The 17,744-nt window shown below is 37.0% G+C and overlaps 1 protein-coding gene across 1 annotated transcript; it reads right to left on the bottom strand.

Moving 5' to 3' along the window:
- Positions 1-5,737: 5,737 nt before the first annotated feature.
- LOC114362397 (zinc finger protein 260) lies at positions 5,738-17,191 on the bottom strand. Its single transcript, XM_028317790.1, has 15 exons — positions 16,888-17,191; positions 12,727-12,894; positions 12,547-12,637; positions 12,111-12,245; positions 11,865-12,013; positions 11,118-11,250; positions 10,933-11,033; positions 10,751-10,840; positions 10,557-10,682; positions 9,943-10,172; positions 9,669-9,764; positions 9,157-9,314; positions 8,948-9,031; positions 7,272-7,450; positions 5,738-6,255 (listed from the first exon to the last, which is right to left on the bottom strand). The coding sequence occupies exons 1-15, from the start codon at positions 17,032-17,034 to the stop codon at positions 6,052-6,054; spliced, it is 2,091 nt and encodes a 696-aa protein (XP_028173591.1). The 5' UTR covers positions 17,035-17,191; the 3' UTR covers positions 5,738-6,051.
- Between the last annotated feature and the right edge of the window lie 553 nt (positions 17,192-17,744).

The raw sequence follows: 17,744 nt of genomic DNA on the forward strand, positions 1-17,744 counted from the left end.
AAAAAAAACTTCTGTTTTTAGTGCGGAGGACGGGCCTGTGAAGCTTTTGTAAGTACAACAAAAATAATTTATCTCTCTACCTAAATGACAAGAAAAAACAATTGTACAAACGGAATTCAAGACATACTTTGTTAATTTTCTCAGTGCCGTTCTGGGGCCTGCATAACTTTCGTAAGAATTTTTTTATCATTTCTCTATCATTATGTAATTATATTTCTTTAGACTATTTCAAATAGGTAATAAAAAAGACCAATATAAAATGGAAGTTTTGACAATTATGTTTTCCAAAGCAGGAATCAATTTGAACGTCCAATGAAAAATCACATGTAATGTAACCGACGTTTCTTAACATTTTTCAGGCTGATGGAACAGCTGCCACATCAAGTGTGAGTATTCAAATGACTAGAATGCTGACAGATTACACATTAGATCCAATAAATTAAAGTCACGGTAATTGTGACAAAGTGAACTACTTCAAAACGAACATTCATTGTTAGATAGTATTTTATTATTAACCTTAACTTTCATCAAATTTCAGTGTCTGGGACATAAATGCAATTCTAATGTAAGTATTTTTTTTTCAGATCCTAGCTACGATAACTTTTTAATCAACAATTTTAGTACGATAGATCTCTTTCTTTTGCGGAAAAATATGAAAGCTTCAAGGAAGAAATCTCTCCAAACATAAGAGTTGTAGGTAATATATAAATTCACCAAAGAAATGGAGAGAATTAAATAAACAAGTCCTACAGCAAAATACTGGATGCAGTAACTTAAAACGGATACTCTGGTCCGTAATTTTCATGAATCAGAACAGACGAATGGACAATGCATTTAAAACCAGTGAACCTAATTAATGATTCCTCAGTGGACACCTTTACTATGCTAAAGCCTGTCGCATTGACAAAGAAATTAAGATACTCCTGTATCTAAGAGAATAGGTTAGGTAAGTATGACTGTTTCTAAAAAGGCAAAAATAGCAGTTACAGTAAAGCTACATTAGAGATTAAAGTATTAAACAGAATCAACAACAATGTTATTTGGTGTAATAGTGTTCCTTTTTTATGGATTTCAGTGCACGGGGGATCATTGCTTTTCAATGGTAAAGTAATCTTATGTACTGCGATTTTATTACATGTTTTGGTACCCTGAACCAGTGTTGGACGTTTAACCATTATGTTTTTAATTCAATGTAAAAAATAATACAATCAAAAGTAGGTAAATACGAGATTATTTCGATGTTCAATTATTGCTTTCTGAATATGATTCAGACCATCAATAACGGTACAAAAAGAAAACAACAAATAATATTATAAGCAAAGCTCTATAAGCAAAATAATATTATTCAACAATGATGTTGTATTTTTTCAGTGTGAAGGCACCGGTTGTTCAGCAGAGGTAAATCACATTCATTGTTTTTTCAATGGTCGAAGTTTACTAACTCACTTTAGAAAATGAAATTAGCCTAATTGTATTTTAAAAAAAGTGAGGAAGGGAACACAGCTGCAGAAATAACACCATAAAATTATTGTAGGCGTTATTTACACCCAAAAAAATTCAGCAAAAATTTATATTTTTATACTCTACTCACTCAAAATAAGACTTTTTATTTGTTTTTATAGTGTCATTCGAAACAATGTCGAGCACACGTAAGTAAGAGATAGATTAACAGGCCCACATAAACAAGTGTTTAATGAGTGTTTATGTTTAAACCAATGATATTTTTTGACAATTGAGAAAGGAATAATTCTTTATTCAGCATATGAAATATTAATATAATGAAACGCATAAACTATTGTAATCGGATGGAGACTTTTAGTAATAAGATATGGTTAATAATCATCACTACAAAAAATAATAGACACAACAAAACCAACTGGTAGAGTCATTTGGGAAATAATAGACACAGACAAAATCAAACGGTAGAATCTTTTGAAAAATAATGAACACAAACAAACCAACTAGTGGGCTTCTTTTTAAATATAATGGACACGAAACCAACTGGTAGGCTTCTTTGGTACTGATATGCCACAATATACATTTATAAATCAAATAGTCACACTGGTCCAGGAAAATCCTTAAAATCATTAGAAACCAGGAGATATGCTAAAAATACCCGATAAGTGATGGCTCGTGCAGGTACTACACGAAAAAAAATTAAATCCTGTAGGTAGATGCTCATTATGAAATAGCATGTGAAAGACCCGATATGGAACCTGAGGATTATGAGCGAGGGAAACACCTGTTTTTAAAAAGTTCAAAAGAACAGACATCAAAACGTCAATAAATTTAGAGAGCCACCGTCTTACAAGCGGAAAGCTCTTTGTGGCTTGAACTGAGAAGGCGCATATTAACTGCGCGCCTTCATTTGCTAAAATTTGCAATAGACGAGCAAACCAAAACTCTGCTCTCCTCGTTAAATCACTTCTATTTTCGTATAACCTGGATCACATTACTTCGATAAAACACGGTAGAGATAATGAACCAAAGGCTCTAGCTCAATTAAGTATACAAGAAAAACAATTAAAGAAAAATAATAGACACAAAAAAAAAAACAACCGGTAGAATCTTTTGAAAAATAATGGGCACAAAACCAACTGGTAGGCCTCTTTTGGAAACTAATGGACATAAACAAAACCAACTGGTAGGCTTTTTTGGTAGGTACTGATAGACCACAATTTACATTTTATAGATCAAGTATTCACACTGGTCCAGGAAAATCCTTAAAATCATTAGAAACCAGGAGATATGCTAAAAATACCCGAGAAGTGATGGCTCGTGCAGGTACTACACGAAAAAAACATTTTAATCCTGTAGGTAGATGCTCATTATGGAATAGCATATGAAAGACCCGATATGGAACCTGAGGATTATGATCGAGGGAAACACTCGTTTTAAAAAAGTTTAAAAGAACAGGCATCAAAACGTCAAGAAATTGAGAGAGCTACCGTCTTACAAGCGGAAAGCTCTTTGTGGCTTGAACTGAGAAGGCGCATTTTAACTGCGTGCCTTCATTTGCTAAAATTTGCAATAGACGAGCAAACCAAAACTCTGCTCCCCTCGTTAAATCACTTCTATTTTCGTATAACCTGGATCACATTACTTCGATAAAACACGGTAGAGATAAGCGATAAGAAACAAGAGCCTTTGGTTCACCAAAGGCTCTTGTTTCTTATCGCAAATGTCCAATTCCCGAAATGTCCAATTCCTGAAATGTCCAGTTCCCGAAACGTCCAATTCCCAAAATGTCCAATCTACTATTATGATGGTTTTTTTTAAATAAGTCCTCATAGGTTTAACAAATATTTCAATAACCAATGGATGGCAAAGGCTGACTTCGAAAAAATTAGCTGTTATTCATCATATAAAATACGTACTACCAATAATATAGAAGGTTGGCACAATCGCCTTAACAGTTGGACGTAAAAGACCGACATTGGCACAACTCTTAGATATTTTAAGAAAAGAAACCACCGTAATGGATATTATACATATACAAGAGAAAATCGAAACTAAGCCGAGAGTTCAAAGAAATTGATGAAGAAATAAATGACGCCATATCTCAGCTAAATGAAAACGAAATTAGTGTTGGACATTGTATCGAAATCATTTCGCCATTTTATTCCAATAGGTTTTCCAAAACGATTCACAGAACTATTTCCTTGTTTTCTTGTATGTTTTCAACAAAGCAAGGGTTTTACAATAAGCGTAGGTACAGAATGCGATCCGATGGCTTTTACTCGGATGAAAAAGGACAATAATATAACCAGAAGTGGATAATGACATAACCAGTTAGGGTTCTCATCTTAGTGTTGAATTGGGGACTACCCTTGCTTAACACAGTTTTGCCGAGTTGGTTACATAGGCAGAATGTTATATTCCTTACTGGATACTGGTTACCAAACATGATGAAGGGTATCAGAAAAGTAATAAATCCTATCACTTGGATACCAGTACGACGATCATTTTTTCTTCGTATGATACTGGTTACCAAACTCTGGTATCATACACGGCCGAAGGGTATAATGGACACAAACAAAACCAACTAGTTGACAAACAAACCATATTGTAGGCCTCTTTTATTAAGAGATGTCCAGTCAATATTGACTGCCTATATTGCAAAGGTATACGAAATTTTTTTCATAATTATTAAAGCAGGACTATGTAGAAAAACTGGTAACTTACGACGTCTTTAATTTTTTATGAAGTTTATAGGATTTGCCACATGCGGGCGGCATTTACTTTGCCCTGACCGCAGACCGCATCCCGTGTGACAAATCCTTATAGGTACCAATCAAAATCAAAAGCCCATCAAAAGATAATGCAAAACGCCGAAATCTGTTAAAAAGTACCAGATATGATGTGAAAAAAAAAGAAGTTGAATCTTTCAATATCACCATACTTTTTTCGTTCATAATTTTTTATTCCTTTTTCAGTGTGACGGGGCTGCTTGCTTGTCATCGGTGGGTATTTGGGTTTATTCCCGTCGTCCCCACCGGCCGGAGAAGTGGCGGCAACGGGAAAATATAATAAATTTTAATATTTACATTAAATTCCTGTTCACTGGTGGGAACAACGGGAATAGACCGGTATTTGAACTTGTCTGAGGAATCTCTTATTATTTCCCGAGTCCATGAAATCAATCATGACAGTTTGTTTATTGTCCATGAGCGATGCTGTATTTAAATATATTTTTTTACATTTCTCAATAATTGCTTACAGTGTACAGGGCACCGATGTAAAAAAACGGGCGGAAGGAATGAAATTGCACAACCAACTGAATAAATTATATTTAAGTAAAACAGATTTATTTCTCTCTCTCTCTCTCTCTCTCTCTCTAGCGAAGGTTTGATTTTGCTGTAATCAAAATGAAAAGAGACAAGATCGACCAAGAACGCTAATAAGGGGCCATCCATAAAGTACGTCACACGAATTTCATGATTTTTTGACCCCCTCTCCGTCCTTGTCACAGGTGGTCACATTTCTGAGACCCCCCCCTCCCTAGTGTGACGTCACATGATTTGCAATTTCACATCGANAAATTAACAGCAGTTCCGAAATTAGTTTTATTTCCATTTAAATTAAGTACTTTTTTTTATGAAATCAACATTATATCAAATATTTAAAACGATTGAAATGTGACGTCACGAAACTTAGGACCCCTCCCACCCCTTGTCACACCATGTCACACTTTGTCAACCCCCTCCTCCCCTCTTTACGTGTGACGTACTTTATGGATGACCCCTAAATAAATAGCTCTAAAGATTCTAATACCATTATAACTACGACTCCAGATATTTTTGACATTTAACTCTTCAGGACAATAAATAAACATACACACATATAACTTAGTGTAAAAATATATTACGATTTATACAGAAGTGATTATTATAATATTCTATAACTTTGAATCGCTAGTTCTACGTTCTTAAGATTGTCTATTTTACACCGAATTTTATATTTATCATGATTGTTAATCACAAAAATACTTGTATGCTGTTGATTTGTAATTCCGGTTCTTTAAACAAATACCTACTACCATAATATCAAAACTATTTCCTACATTAAGCTACATTTTTCATTGGAATATCGAAAATAGATCTTTCATCTGAATTCTGAAGCAAGAAAAATATGTGTAATATAATTATTTCTAAAATTATTCTACACTTTCTAAATACTTACTAATTTGAATAAAACATGATTATTATAGGTATTTCATTAATATCTTGAGTAATTATGTTTTTGAAAATTTGTTTTAAATTAGTGTTAGGCAATAATATCCAGATATTTTTTCAACTATTTATTCAAGTGGACATCAGCTAAATTCTATCTGCTAAATTGCATTGCTTGTCCCTGACTCGTGACTAAAATAAATTGTCGATTTGCCCAACACTGTTCAAAACAGGTACTTGAAAGACTCGAATTCACAAATCAACACTGTATTCTAAACATTGAAACGTTTAAAGGAGAAAAATGTTTCTATTGCTATTATCATAATGAATGAAACTTTACTTATATTATGTAGCCTCAGTGATGTAATTAATTGAATAGTTACTGGTTAGCTGGTGGGTGCGTGATGTTTTGAACGGAGAAGGTGGTTAGCACGTGGCTGTCTGCGTCCGGTCTGAGGGTTGGCTTGAGCGCGTACGCGTCGTTTGTGGAGCGGATGACGTGCGCTTGCGCGTCAGGCGACGCGCCCGCCGCGGGCGGGGGGTAATGCCCGTGAGTACGCCTGTGATTGTGTAATGCTGTGCCCTGAAAAACATAAGTTATATCGTGACGTCATCGAAAGTTGTTTTTAATCCAACACTAGTCAAAGAACGTCAACGTGATTATCGGGACCTCTATATACAGGGTGTTTGGCGCATCGTGTGCCAAAATGATTGCCAAATCACTTCACAAAATATTTACTTTGAGACTACGCCTAGTAGTTTTTTTTAAATCGAAATTAAATGATGCGATTTGGGTATAATGGTGAAATTACTTAAAAAATTTATATAAAAGTAGCCGCCTGGCATGGAACGTGTTATGGGGGCTGAAAATATAGGAAATGACAGATTCTATCCGCCAAATAATTTTGGCACACGATGCGCCAAACACCCTGTATATTATTACGCTAACGTTCGTAAAAGTAGCTTATCTAACAGTATTCTACAGGCTACATTTCGGAGAATGTGCGAAGGAATTATACGACCTAATTCCACCAGCCCCCTTCCATCACCGGGGAACCAGAAGCAGGTTAGCGTACACTCCCTACATTGTCGACATTCCACCAGCTCGCACTAAGCGTTTCGATGACTCTATTATAATGTGAACAGCTAGGGACTGGAATTCGCTGCCTGCTGCTGTCTTTCCTAAACACTATAATCCGGGCCTTTTCAAGGCGAGAGTGAATAGGCACTTACAGGGCAGATATGTACCATCCTAGGCAGCATCTCACTTAACATGAGGTGCAATTGCGATTGTCCTAAATAAATAAAAAACCTACCTTGTTCTGCATAAATAAAAATAAATCACTACATAGTACAAAACAAAGTCCCTTTCCGCTGTCTGTCCCTATGTATGCTTAAATCTTTAGAAATACCCAAAGGATTTGGATGCGGTATTTTTTAATAGATAGAGTGGCTCAAGAGGAAGGTTTTTAGGTATAAAACATGTAGGTACATTGAAAAAGAGAAAAGCCGGGAAATTCCATTGCATTGAAGCCGGGGCGGGCCGCTAGTAAAATAATAAAACTTATTTAGAGGTCTAGTAATGGGCAAATCGCTTACTTGGATGAACCTATCGCCGCATACTTCACAGATGTACGGTTTGTCGCCGGTATGCCGGCGTATGTGCAGCGTTAAATCGTTACTTTGCGAGAATGCCTTCTCGCAGTACGTACATTTGTACGGCTTCACGCCGGTGTGCACGCGCATGTGCCGTGACAGCTTGTTGCTTCGCGAGAAACCTGGAACAAGCAAACAGTACACAACTGGTAAGGAGATATCGCAATTTCAGACGACCATGTAATAGATGCAGTCAAAAACGTTTCTTGAGTACTGGCGTAAAGCAAACTGAGCAGGGTCCTGCGGTAGTGGAGTAGTGTAATAAAATGCAATACCAGACGTGACGTCGCGTCAGCTGTCACGGTATAAACATCTTTTTTTGTTTTTTAAAGTGACATTTCCATACTAAACGTCACTTTGCAACGGGGCGTCTAAGCTAGCTCAGTCTGACACCCCGCTGTTTAGTACTAAGTCCCAGTTCGCCTTCTGCGATGAGGGATGTGTACCTATCCAGGATGCCTACAGGGATATTTGACCAAGGAAACGCACAATCAATAACACAATGGCACTTATAATTCAGGTTCCACAATGGTTCACTTATTCTAGTTTCACTGACTCTAAATCGCTATCGTTTAATAATGAGCAAGTTTACGAGTACTTTACAAGTTATATCACAATTTACTAATTACAACAAGAGGAATAATGACGCGCCCGGTTCGCGTCCCGTTAGCTAGCTTTCGTATCCGCGAGAGGGGCGGCGCCCTGTGCGAGGTTTATCGAGTGTTAGTCTGGATACTTATAACTAGGGGGGCAGGATGTGGTTCGTTAGCTCAAGCCAGAGACCGAAGCCTCGATAGTGAGTACGACCACTAGGGAAAGGCGTTGGACCTACGAGGTGAGGGGGTGTGAAGTTCAGGAAGGGTGGCAGCAGGATTGCTACCGCAGGTTCGGGATGAGTATCTCATGCACTACTCGGTAAGGACGAGAACCGGTTGGCTATCAACGATAGAACGTCTCGACACGACGCTATATGGCAAGCCGCGGATTAATGACGAGGTATCGGATCAAGCCAGAGTCGAACAGTTAGGGTTAGTAGGGAACAATGTGGATAGCTATTCGCTAGGGACTCTTTGCAATGCAGCCGAGGGAATGATAGACGCGCGCGCGAACGTCTGGCTGTTACAATGGCTCCCGAGCGAATGCTAGGCGCCCGCGGTCGCCGCCGTCTCATATATTAGCTCGGTCCGTGCGGCGTGCGGCCGCGCAGCCGTAGGGTTGTCAAAATCTCTGCGCTGGGTGCTAGGGCTGTCGATGCGTCGCGGGGCGCGTCACAACTTTAAAACAGGGTTTAACTATGGTGTATAGATGACCCACGCTGAACTGTCCCACCAAACTCAATGACAGGGGGGCGCTACCATCGTTCAACTATATGGTTTCCAACATGGCAAAAATCGGAACCAGCGATCCGGTATCCGGACGGTGGCGCCCCGCTGTCAATGTCATGGATAGGACAGTTCAGTATTTTGGAACTATGACTTTTAATACATATGTAATAAGGGGGCTAGTCTTGTAGCATTTAACGTAACACTCTCTCTCTCTCAAATCCGTTCCGCTCAACTCTTATACCGCATGTACCTACTTACTCAGTTATATGCTATGCCTGTAGATTAGGTACTTACCTTTACCGCATATTCGACAAACACACGGTTTTTCGCCAGTATGAGACCTCCGGTGGCACTGAAGATCTGATGATCTAGGGAACCCTGTAATTACATAAAGACAACATATTTACTGATAACCTTTTTTAAAAAACTGTATTGTGATAAAATAAGGTTCATATTCTATTAAAATATCTCTGTGAAAGGGTTAAATTGATAGTTCAACAAACCTTTTCCACAAAAATCGCACTTGTATGGTTTTTCGCCGGTGTGCCGACGCATGTGCACGATCAGATTGGACGAGTTGTTAAAGCTGCGGCCGCAGTACAAACACAAACAAGTGCTAGCTTTGGATTTCTCGCGCGGATCGTGAGTCTTTTTGTGTGACCTAAAAAACATTTTCAATAAAGAAAAGAGCTAACGATCTGAATCGAGCTTCATAATATACATATTAAAGATAAGAACTCTCACGATCATGTCAGCTTACAAACAAAAACAACGTATCACAATCGATTCATTCGTTTGGGGGCTACGATACCACAGATTTGTCACTCTTATAACACTTTTCAAAATTGGATTTATGAAAATTGTCATCGATGTTGTTTTTAGGTGTTACTCGTCAATTACTTGTGTCTACACAATCTACCCAAATCTATTTGGGCTGGTGTAGAGCAATAGAAACTAGACATTAAGTGTTATCAAACTGCTTTAGCGCCTTTGTCTAGCTAGAAAACATAAATACCTTAAATTATCGCTTCTATTGAATTTCTTCTTGCATATATCGCATTCATACAACTTGTCCGAATGGGTTCTAGTATGCTTAACCAGCAACTCTTTCCTGTAACAATTTGTGTAAAACAAGCAATTTGATTTACAGTTTCAACTGTCATACCTACTATTTTTTTACCAAAAAATAATAAGTTATTTATTTGACCAAATTATGTATTCTGAATAAAAAATAATAATGAGTGATTCATTATGAGCATTAATTACTTAAGATACGGCAAACTACATACCTTGAAAACTGTTTGCTGCAAGTATCACACTGGTACTGTTTTTCCTCGTCTTTAGCTTTGGTGTCCATAAACTTTACAGAAACGCTTTGGCCCTCATGGTATCTCAGTATGTGTTTGTTTAATGATATTTCGTAGGCGAATTTCAGGCCACACGTGGTACATTTATGTTTTCTCTCGATCTGCTTACAAATACTTCTGTGGCGAGCAGCGGATTTTATTGAAGCAAACACCTGAATTTGGATAGTCAATATATCAACGATTTTATCGGTTTAGGCAAGTTATTCATAAAATATGCAGGATAGAAACGACAATAATATTAAATGGTTCTTGTTGGTTGTCCAAATAAATAAATAAATAATAAAAGTGTAAATTAAAAACCTGTCGTGAGGTTTTGGATTTAAATCCCTTCTACTCTTCCCGAGGACTTCCCGATAAAGGACGAATATAAATAATATAAATCAATCATTTGCCTCGAATAAGAGAAGTGGTTATTTGTTGATGTTGTACCTAATTAATTTGCACTGCTTATGATGCTCCAAAATTAGCACTGTCAGAAAATACATAAATATTGTCGTCTCCACATTGCATACACATTCAATTTTATAAAAAGCTACCTTCAAACAAAGATTGCACCTAAGCGACCGTTCGGGATGCTCTGCATCATTATGGCTCATCAAATCTTCTTCGGATGTGAACACACCACTACATATTTCACATACCTGAAGTAAGGTACAATTTTCCTGTAAACAAACATATTTTTTTAATTCGATCTTTAAGAAAATGCCTGAGTTGTTAAACAGCTTCTTACCGTGATTCCATTTGGCTCCAGTAGCTCTTCCAAAAGTATTTCAGACACACAGCTTTGTTTGTTTTTTCCAGCAATTGTTGACAAATCATCCTGCAACGACGAAACATTGATCAATGATCGAATTTAGACGATATACATACATACATAACATATTACATCATTTTATGTATTGTGCTACTTACTTCTTTTTTATTATTTCCTTTTTCTGTGCAAATATGCCGACTGAAGTGTCTTGCCTTTAAATACATTTTCTTACAAAGAAGACAGCACATAACTTTTGTATCTAAAATGATTTAGAAACATAAATTAAAAATGTTATATGAATAATAAATATTATGTTAGTGTCATAAAATTAAGTTTTTTGCACCTTTGTGTCTGACAAGATGGACACCTAATTCTTCTTTGGTATTGCATTCTTCTTTACAAATCATACAGTCATACTTTTCCACGGTTATAGCTTTCAAACGAAACCCATTTTCGGATAGTTTTGTAAGAATTGTCTGCGAAAAAAAAATGTGTTGAATTTTTTGCCACACGCAATTCACACGTCAAATGCCATAACAAGTCAAGAGTCACTACAGTATGGTAGCTTAGTGTATAGAGACATCGTTTCAGCCGAAAGACGTCCACTGCTGGACAAAGGCCTCCCCCAAGGATTTCCACAAAGACCGGTCCTGCGCCGCTTGCATCCAGGTACTTCCCGCGACCTTCACCAGATCGTCGGTCCACCTAGTGGGAGGCCTGCCCACGCTACGTCTTCCAGCTCGTGGACGACACTCAAGAACTTTTCTGCCCCAGCGGCCATCAGCTCTTCGAGCTATGTGCCCCGCCCACTGCCACTTGATTTTAGCGATTCTGCGGGCTATGTCAGTCACTCTGGTTCTCCTACGGATCTCCTCATTTCTGATTCGATCACGCAGGGAAACTCCGAGCATAGCACGCTCCATCGCTCTTTGGGTGACCTTGAGCCTTCTTATGAGGCCCATAGTAAGCGACCACGTCTCAGAGCCATACACCATCACTGGCAACACACACTGGTAAATATAATCTGCCGTAGCGTATGTATGTGGTCTATGGTACTAAAGCCTTTTCGGAAGAGAACATAGAGACATACTGTTGTTAATATTTTTTTAGGTCTTCCTCTTTTCTTCGGTCCCATTAGATCAGCATGATTCTCCCACATATGAGTTGTCAAGTTTACTGCATCGCGATAGCTGGTACCACACAGAGGGCAATAATTATTGCATGTATCATCAAATTCCACTGAAAATAGGAAAATATTAATATTAATGAGTCAATTCAAGTGACTAAGAAATTAGAAAATTTAAAGTGCGTAAACCATTTAACTACCACAATTTACCTTTTAAACAATTTTTGGACGTATGTTCTTGCAACTTCTTACTGCTTTGAAAAACTAAATTGCAATTTTTACATTGAAACGTCGCTGTTCTGCTTTCGGTGAATTTGATATCATCTCTCTCATCCTTCACTGCATCTATGGGCACAAAATGTTAAGATCTCAATAATTATTATTCTGTATTTCACATTAAAAGTAGTCAATTTTAAAAAGATGACTAAATTGTATACTCGTTCAACGAATTATTAATATTTGCCGCTAACCTGGAGAGGTACTTGTACTTGGTACTTGGCTGGCGGCTGGAGAGCCGCCAGCCAAGCTAAAATAATTATGCATTTAGGAAAAATGAATTTATTTTTTGTCTGTAAATCAAACCAAACAGAAAAAATCTTATCAATATCTTGTATCCATGTTTGCGGAAGTTTAATTGATGACTTACCTACGTCATTAAAATCGTCAAGTCCGATCCAATCCACGTAATCACCATCATCTGCTGTTGGTTGCTCTGTCTTTATGTTAGGATCCGTTTCCTAAAAAACATATTTTACAATAAGTACATACAATTTCTATTATAATATCGTATTTATTGTTAGTAATATTTTTTTTGTATAATTTAAACCTGGTATGATGTATTTTCCTGATAAGATAATTCATTTTTTTCTTTTTTGTAAACATTCTGTAGAGTTGTATTAGCTTCTCGGGATAGTTTTCTGAATTCGAAAGCTTTGCTGGCCTTTTCTTTACATATCTGGCATACAGTGAAAGGAAGTCCATCGGAACGTTCAATCTGAAAATAAAAACAATTCTTGATGGTAGGTGGTGTTTTAGGTATACATCGTTTCATCCACAAAGACGCGCCCCACCATTTTTCCGCTAAATTATCCATGAGTATGCACACTACAATAATGACGCTTGGATTGCTCGGATCTAACTCCCCGTACCCCGCGCTTCCCTCGACCAAAAATGGTGGGGCGCGTCTTCGTGGATAAACGATCTATAGGAATATGACCTAAAAAAGCTGCAGTAATTTAGTTAATTTCTCTCCGCTTCGGTGGAAAACGGGCCTTAATGTGGAAATTGTTCCATCATGTATGAAAAAATTTGTAAATACATGGAATTACCAGGTATGTACTCTATAAAAATTCTCAAAATAGGATGTTGGAAGTGGTGGTGCTAAGCAGAACAAATTTAGCGACATTAGTTAAAATAACACATAACATTTACTAGATGACTATACTCAGATGTTACTTACAAGTAACAAAAGGTAGAGTTGAAAGTTGCTGCAACTTTCAATACGACGAAATTTTTTTACATGTACACAAGTGGTATTGCGTTACTTCGGCAATTAAAAAATCTCTAGCTGCTAAGGCTAAGTTCAGCAACCGACAATCTGACGATAAAACTGGCGATAATCTAAAGTACCAACTGTGCTTGCGGCTCCAGAAAAGATACATTCGTGATCGCGCCAGATTCATCTTCCAAATCGCTTCACGGAGCAAAGTAAAGAAATGTTTAGTTACGAAACTATGTACGAGTAATGAAAAAGCCGTATCAGTAGGCAGTAAAATAAATAACATTTACAAAAAGAAGTATTTAGTAGTAGTTAGTTAGTTAGAAGTATTATTTATTTGATTCCAACCACGTGCCCAGTGCCCTTCATCTTTCGTGTTTGTGCGACGTTGTTGGATTTGGAGCTTATCTCAAAAACATTCTTATAAAAAATAGAATAACGAAAGAATTTTCTTATCGTAGTTCATGACCATTATTTCATTATTCTAGGTACATTTGCAATGGAAATCGACGCGACTGCGCACTGCAGCAAGGACCGAAGTGCAATCGATATCCATTTGTTTACCTACTGCATGTTACGTGCGCTATTTCACTGACGGTTCTCGACCTCATGGTCATAATAAAATTGTTTATAGACATTTACCTATTCTCATAAAGACAAATTATGCCACTTACATGAGAACAAAGATAGATATAGTACCTAATACAGGGTGTTTGGCGCATCGTGTGCCAAAATTATTCGGCGGATAGAATGGGTCATTTCCTATATTTTCAGCCCCCATAACACGTTCCATGCCAGGAGGCTACTTTTATATGAATTTTTTTAGTAACTTCACCAAAATACCTAAATCGCATCATTTAATTTCGATTTAAAAAAAACTACTAGGCGTAGCCTCAAAGTAAATATACTCTTTTATTTTTTTTATTATAGCCATGTAAACTTAATGGTTCAGTCCATTTTTAACTTTTCGAAAAACTTCAAAGCTGAATTTAAAAAAAACTAGATGATATTTGCCAGTAAATTTAGATTTGATGCAACCCTACATCAATGCACGTCAAAACAAAATATTTACTTTGAGGCTACGCCTAGTAGTTTTTTTTAAATCGAAATTAAATGATGCGATTTAGGTATTTTGGTGAATTTACTAAAAAAATTCATATAAAAGTAGCCGCCTGGCATGGAACGTGTTATGGAGGCTGAAAATATAGGAAATGACCCATTCTATCCGCCAAATAATTTTGGCACACGATGCACCAAACACCCTGTATATACCCATCACTCAGTCATAGACCCAGATTTAGAAACAACTAGCATAGTATAGTCTCAAATACCTAGGTATTCGTGACTATGTGCTCCAAATAGACATGATGTAATGTAAATACATTGAACAAGTCAATATTTCTAATGTCCGAGGGTATCTTGTCAAAAAGACGCGCTCCTTCACTTGTTATTGTGGTTTGGCCGTACTGTGGCCGTACCTTGTTCGGGTCTTAGGTAACCTCCTCATAGGACCTCATGGTTGAACACAATATAACTCATTAATATTGTGCTATTGATACATTTATAAAACAAGCATTTACTTTTGCCCTATTAGTACTGTCTATCAATGAAATAAAAAATAGATTGAGTAATAAAATAACATTAGACAACAATAATAATTTAAAATAAATAACATTTGTTCACTCATCTTGCAAATCATGTTTGGTAACTTGAGTTAGGTATTTGTTTGAATTCCCAGTTGAGTTTTGTCAGTAAATTATCAAGTTAATGAGTCCACCACCAGACTTTATTTTTAATTTTACAAAAGGAAGTTTTTATTATCTCGTGAATGATAATTATGTGCTGAACTGAAATGGAAAAGACTACTTTCCAACCAGGGTCATTTAGCCTAGGCGCAGACCACCGATTTTGTTAGGATGGGCCGATTTTAATTTGTACGACAATCAAATCGGTGTAATGTGCGCACTTCCATACAAGACATGCCCATACTGATTTTTTTTTTCTTCGGCACTTTTTCGATTTTGGTTAAAGTACCTAATAATGTGCTCACAGTTTTTATTGAACTTCGAAAGTTCTGAGCTCCAAGGGCGTTTAGTTGCAGATTAACTGCCCCACCAAACTATCGGCCAACGAAAAATCGGTGGTCTGCACCTAGGCTTATAATTAACCTTTTATAATTTATATGCCTTTAGCACTGATCAGTTCGAGACATACACATTTAACGTGGTAAAACACTGAGATGTGAAGAGAACATTTCACAGCAGTGTTTCTCATCTAGTGACAAAAATCAGTAACCAAAAACAAAGCAACATTTTCAATGAATAACTTGACTTGGAAACAATGTAACATCAAAATTTCTTATGAATTAATATGACAAAAGTATCTTATACTGTTGATAATTATCACAAAGCGTAATTATCTTGATAATTTTGAACCCTGGTAATCACAGAATGTACATTAACGACAATGTGTATAATCCAGCATACTATACAATATATGTTATTCTGGGTTATAAAGATTAATACTGTAAAGTTTCGTTAAAATCCGTTCAGTAGTTTTTGCGTGAAAGAATAACAGACATCCAGACATCCAAACTTTCGCATTTATTATATTAGTAGGATTTTACACTTTACCTAGGTATTGCATACAATACCGGATGTGCAGCCGGCAATGTGTATAAAAGATGATAAACAAGACTTACAGCCAGGCGGAAACCCAGAAGAATGTTAAGTTTAACATAATTTCATTGTGATTGTTAAAATAAGTAGTTACTACTTAATATATTGTTAAATTCAATAAAGCGCACCGCTTTTGTGGTCAATTGTTAAGATAACTAGAGGGGCATTCCACNTGCTCCTAGACTCAGACGCAGAGGACCTCTGAGTTCAATTCCTAACGGGGGCAATTTACTGCTCAGTTTGGTTGGTAGTGAGGCTTGTTTTAAGTCCGCCTGGTTAGTTACCACCATCTTACCTAAGAATGTTGCCTAAGCAACAATGTTAACAGCATCATTGTTTTGGCAGTTAGAGGTAAGCTAACAAGTTCCCCTCTAATTGAGCTTTCCAGATAAAGCTTGCTTCCACCATTAGCTTAACATCTTTCTACCAGGTGAGATCCAAGGGATCTTTCGGTAGGTATCTACTTACTTAAATTAATAGAAACAAGCAACAATCTATTTATTTTACACATTGCCCGTGGGACAGCGGGTATTCTATACAATGCCTAGGAATTTGATACATTACCTAGGTTTAATGGACAATCATATTCTTAACATTTCATACATTGCATAAACGCCTCAGGCATTTCATACATTATCTAGGTAATGTGTAGAATACCTGAGTTAGACGCATTTCCGGTAACATACACATAAAATGTTTTTAGGTACCTACAGAATTGGTATAGATTCGCCAAGCACAAATTGGATTTCGCTATAGCCTATAGCTAAATGTAGCTAAAGATAATATGTAACTTTTAGCTCTAGCAACATACCTTAACTCCAGTAACATCTGCTATAGCACAGTCCAGAGTTACAGCACCAAGGGATACATCAAACACCGAAAACAATTCACTTTCCTTGGCTAAACAAGTGCGACATACATCTTCAATTTTAATTTTCACTTGTGATGATGAAGCCATTTTCCCATGTAAAATCTAAATAAAACAATAATCTAGAAACTACACTACATGTGTACCAAAGGTACAAATGATACCAAAAAGAAGAAAACAATTTTATCGATCAAATGATTTCCCGAAGAAAAATGCACCTCTGCAATCTCCATCCGTCACACACACACGGATTCACTCACTCACTCACTCATTCTCATTTCTCAGTTCAAATTTTACGGCTTCGGGCCTCGTCCATATAGCCAAATCTTTCCGTAGCCAAATGCCAAAAAACGGAACCCTTAAAGATTCGTCATGTCTGTCTGTCCGTCCGTCCGTATGTCACAGCCACTTTTTTCCGAAACTATAAAAGCTATACTGTTGAAACTTGGTAAGTTAAGTAGATGTATTTATGTGTATTTTGTAAACCGAAAATAGAAAAAAACAATAAATTTTGGGGGTCCCCATCAGGGATGTGAATGGAAATGGATATCCGTAACCGTAACCGAAACTATCGGATATCCGAAATAAAAAATATCCGAAACCGTAACCGTAACCGATTCAAAAGTTTCGGATGTAGGCAGTTTAAATTGATTTTTGTATCCCAACTAATATTATAAATGCGAAAGTAACTCTGTCTGTCTGTCTGTCTGTCTGTTAGTCTGTCTGTCTGTTACGCTTTCCCGCTTAAACCTCGCAACCGATTTTGATGAAATTTGGCATAGAGATAGTTTGAGTCCCGG

This window comes from Ostrinia furnacalis, unplaced genomic scaffold, assembly GCF_004193835.3.
Source record: "Ostrinia furnacalis isolate ACB-3 unplaced genomic scaffold, ASM419383v2 OfSCF6453, whole genome shotgun sequence".
In the NCBI taxonomy this organism is placed as follows: Eukaryota; Metazoa; Arthropoda; class Insecta; order Lepidoptera; family Crambidae; genus Ostrinia; species Ostrinia furnacalis.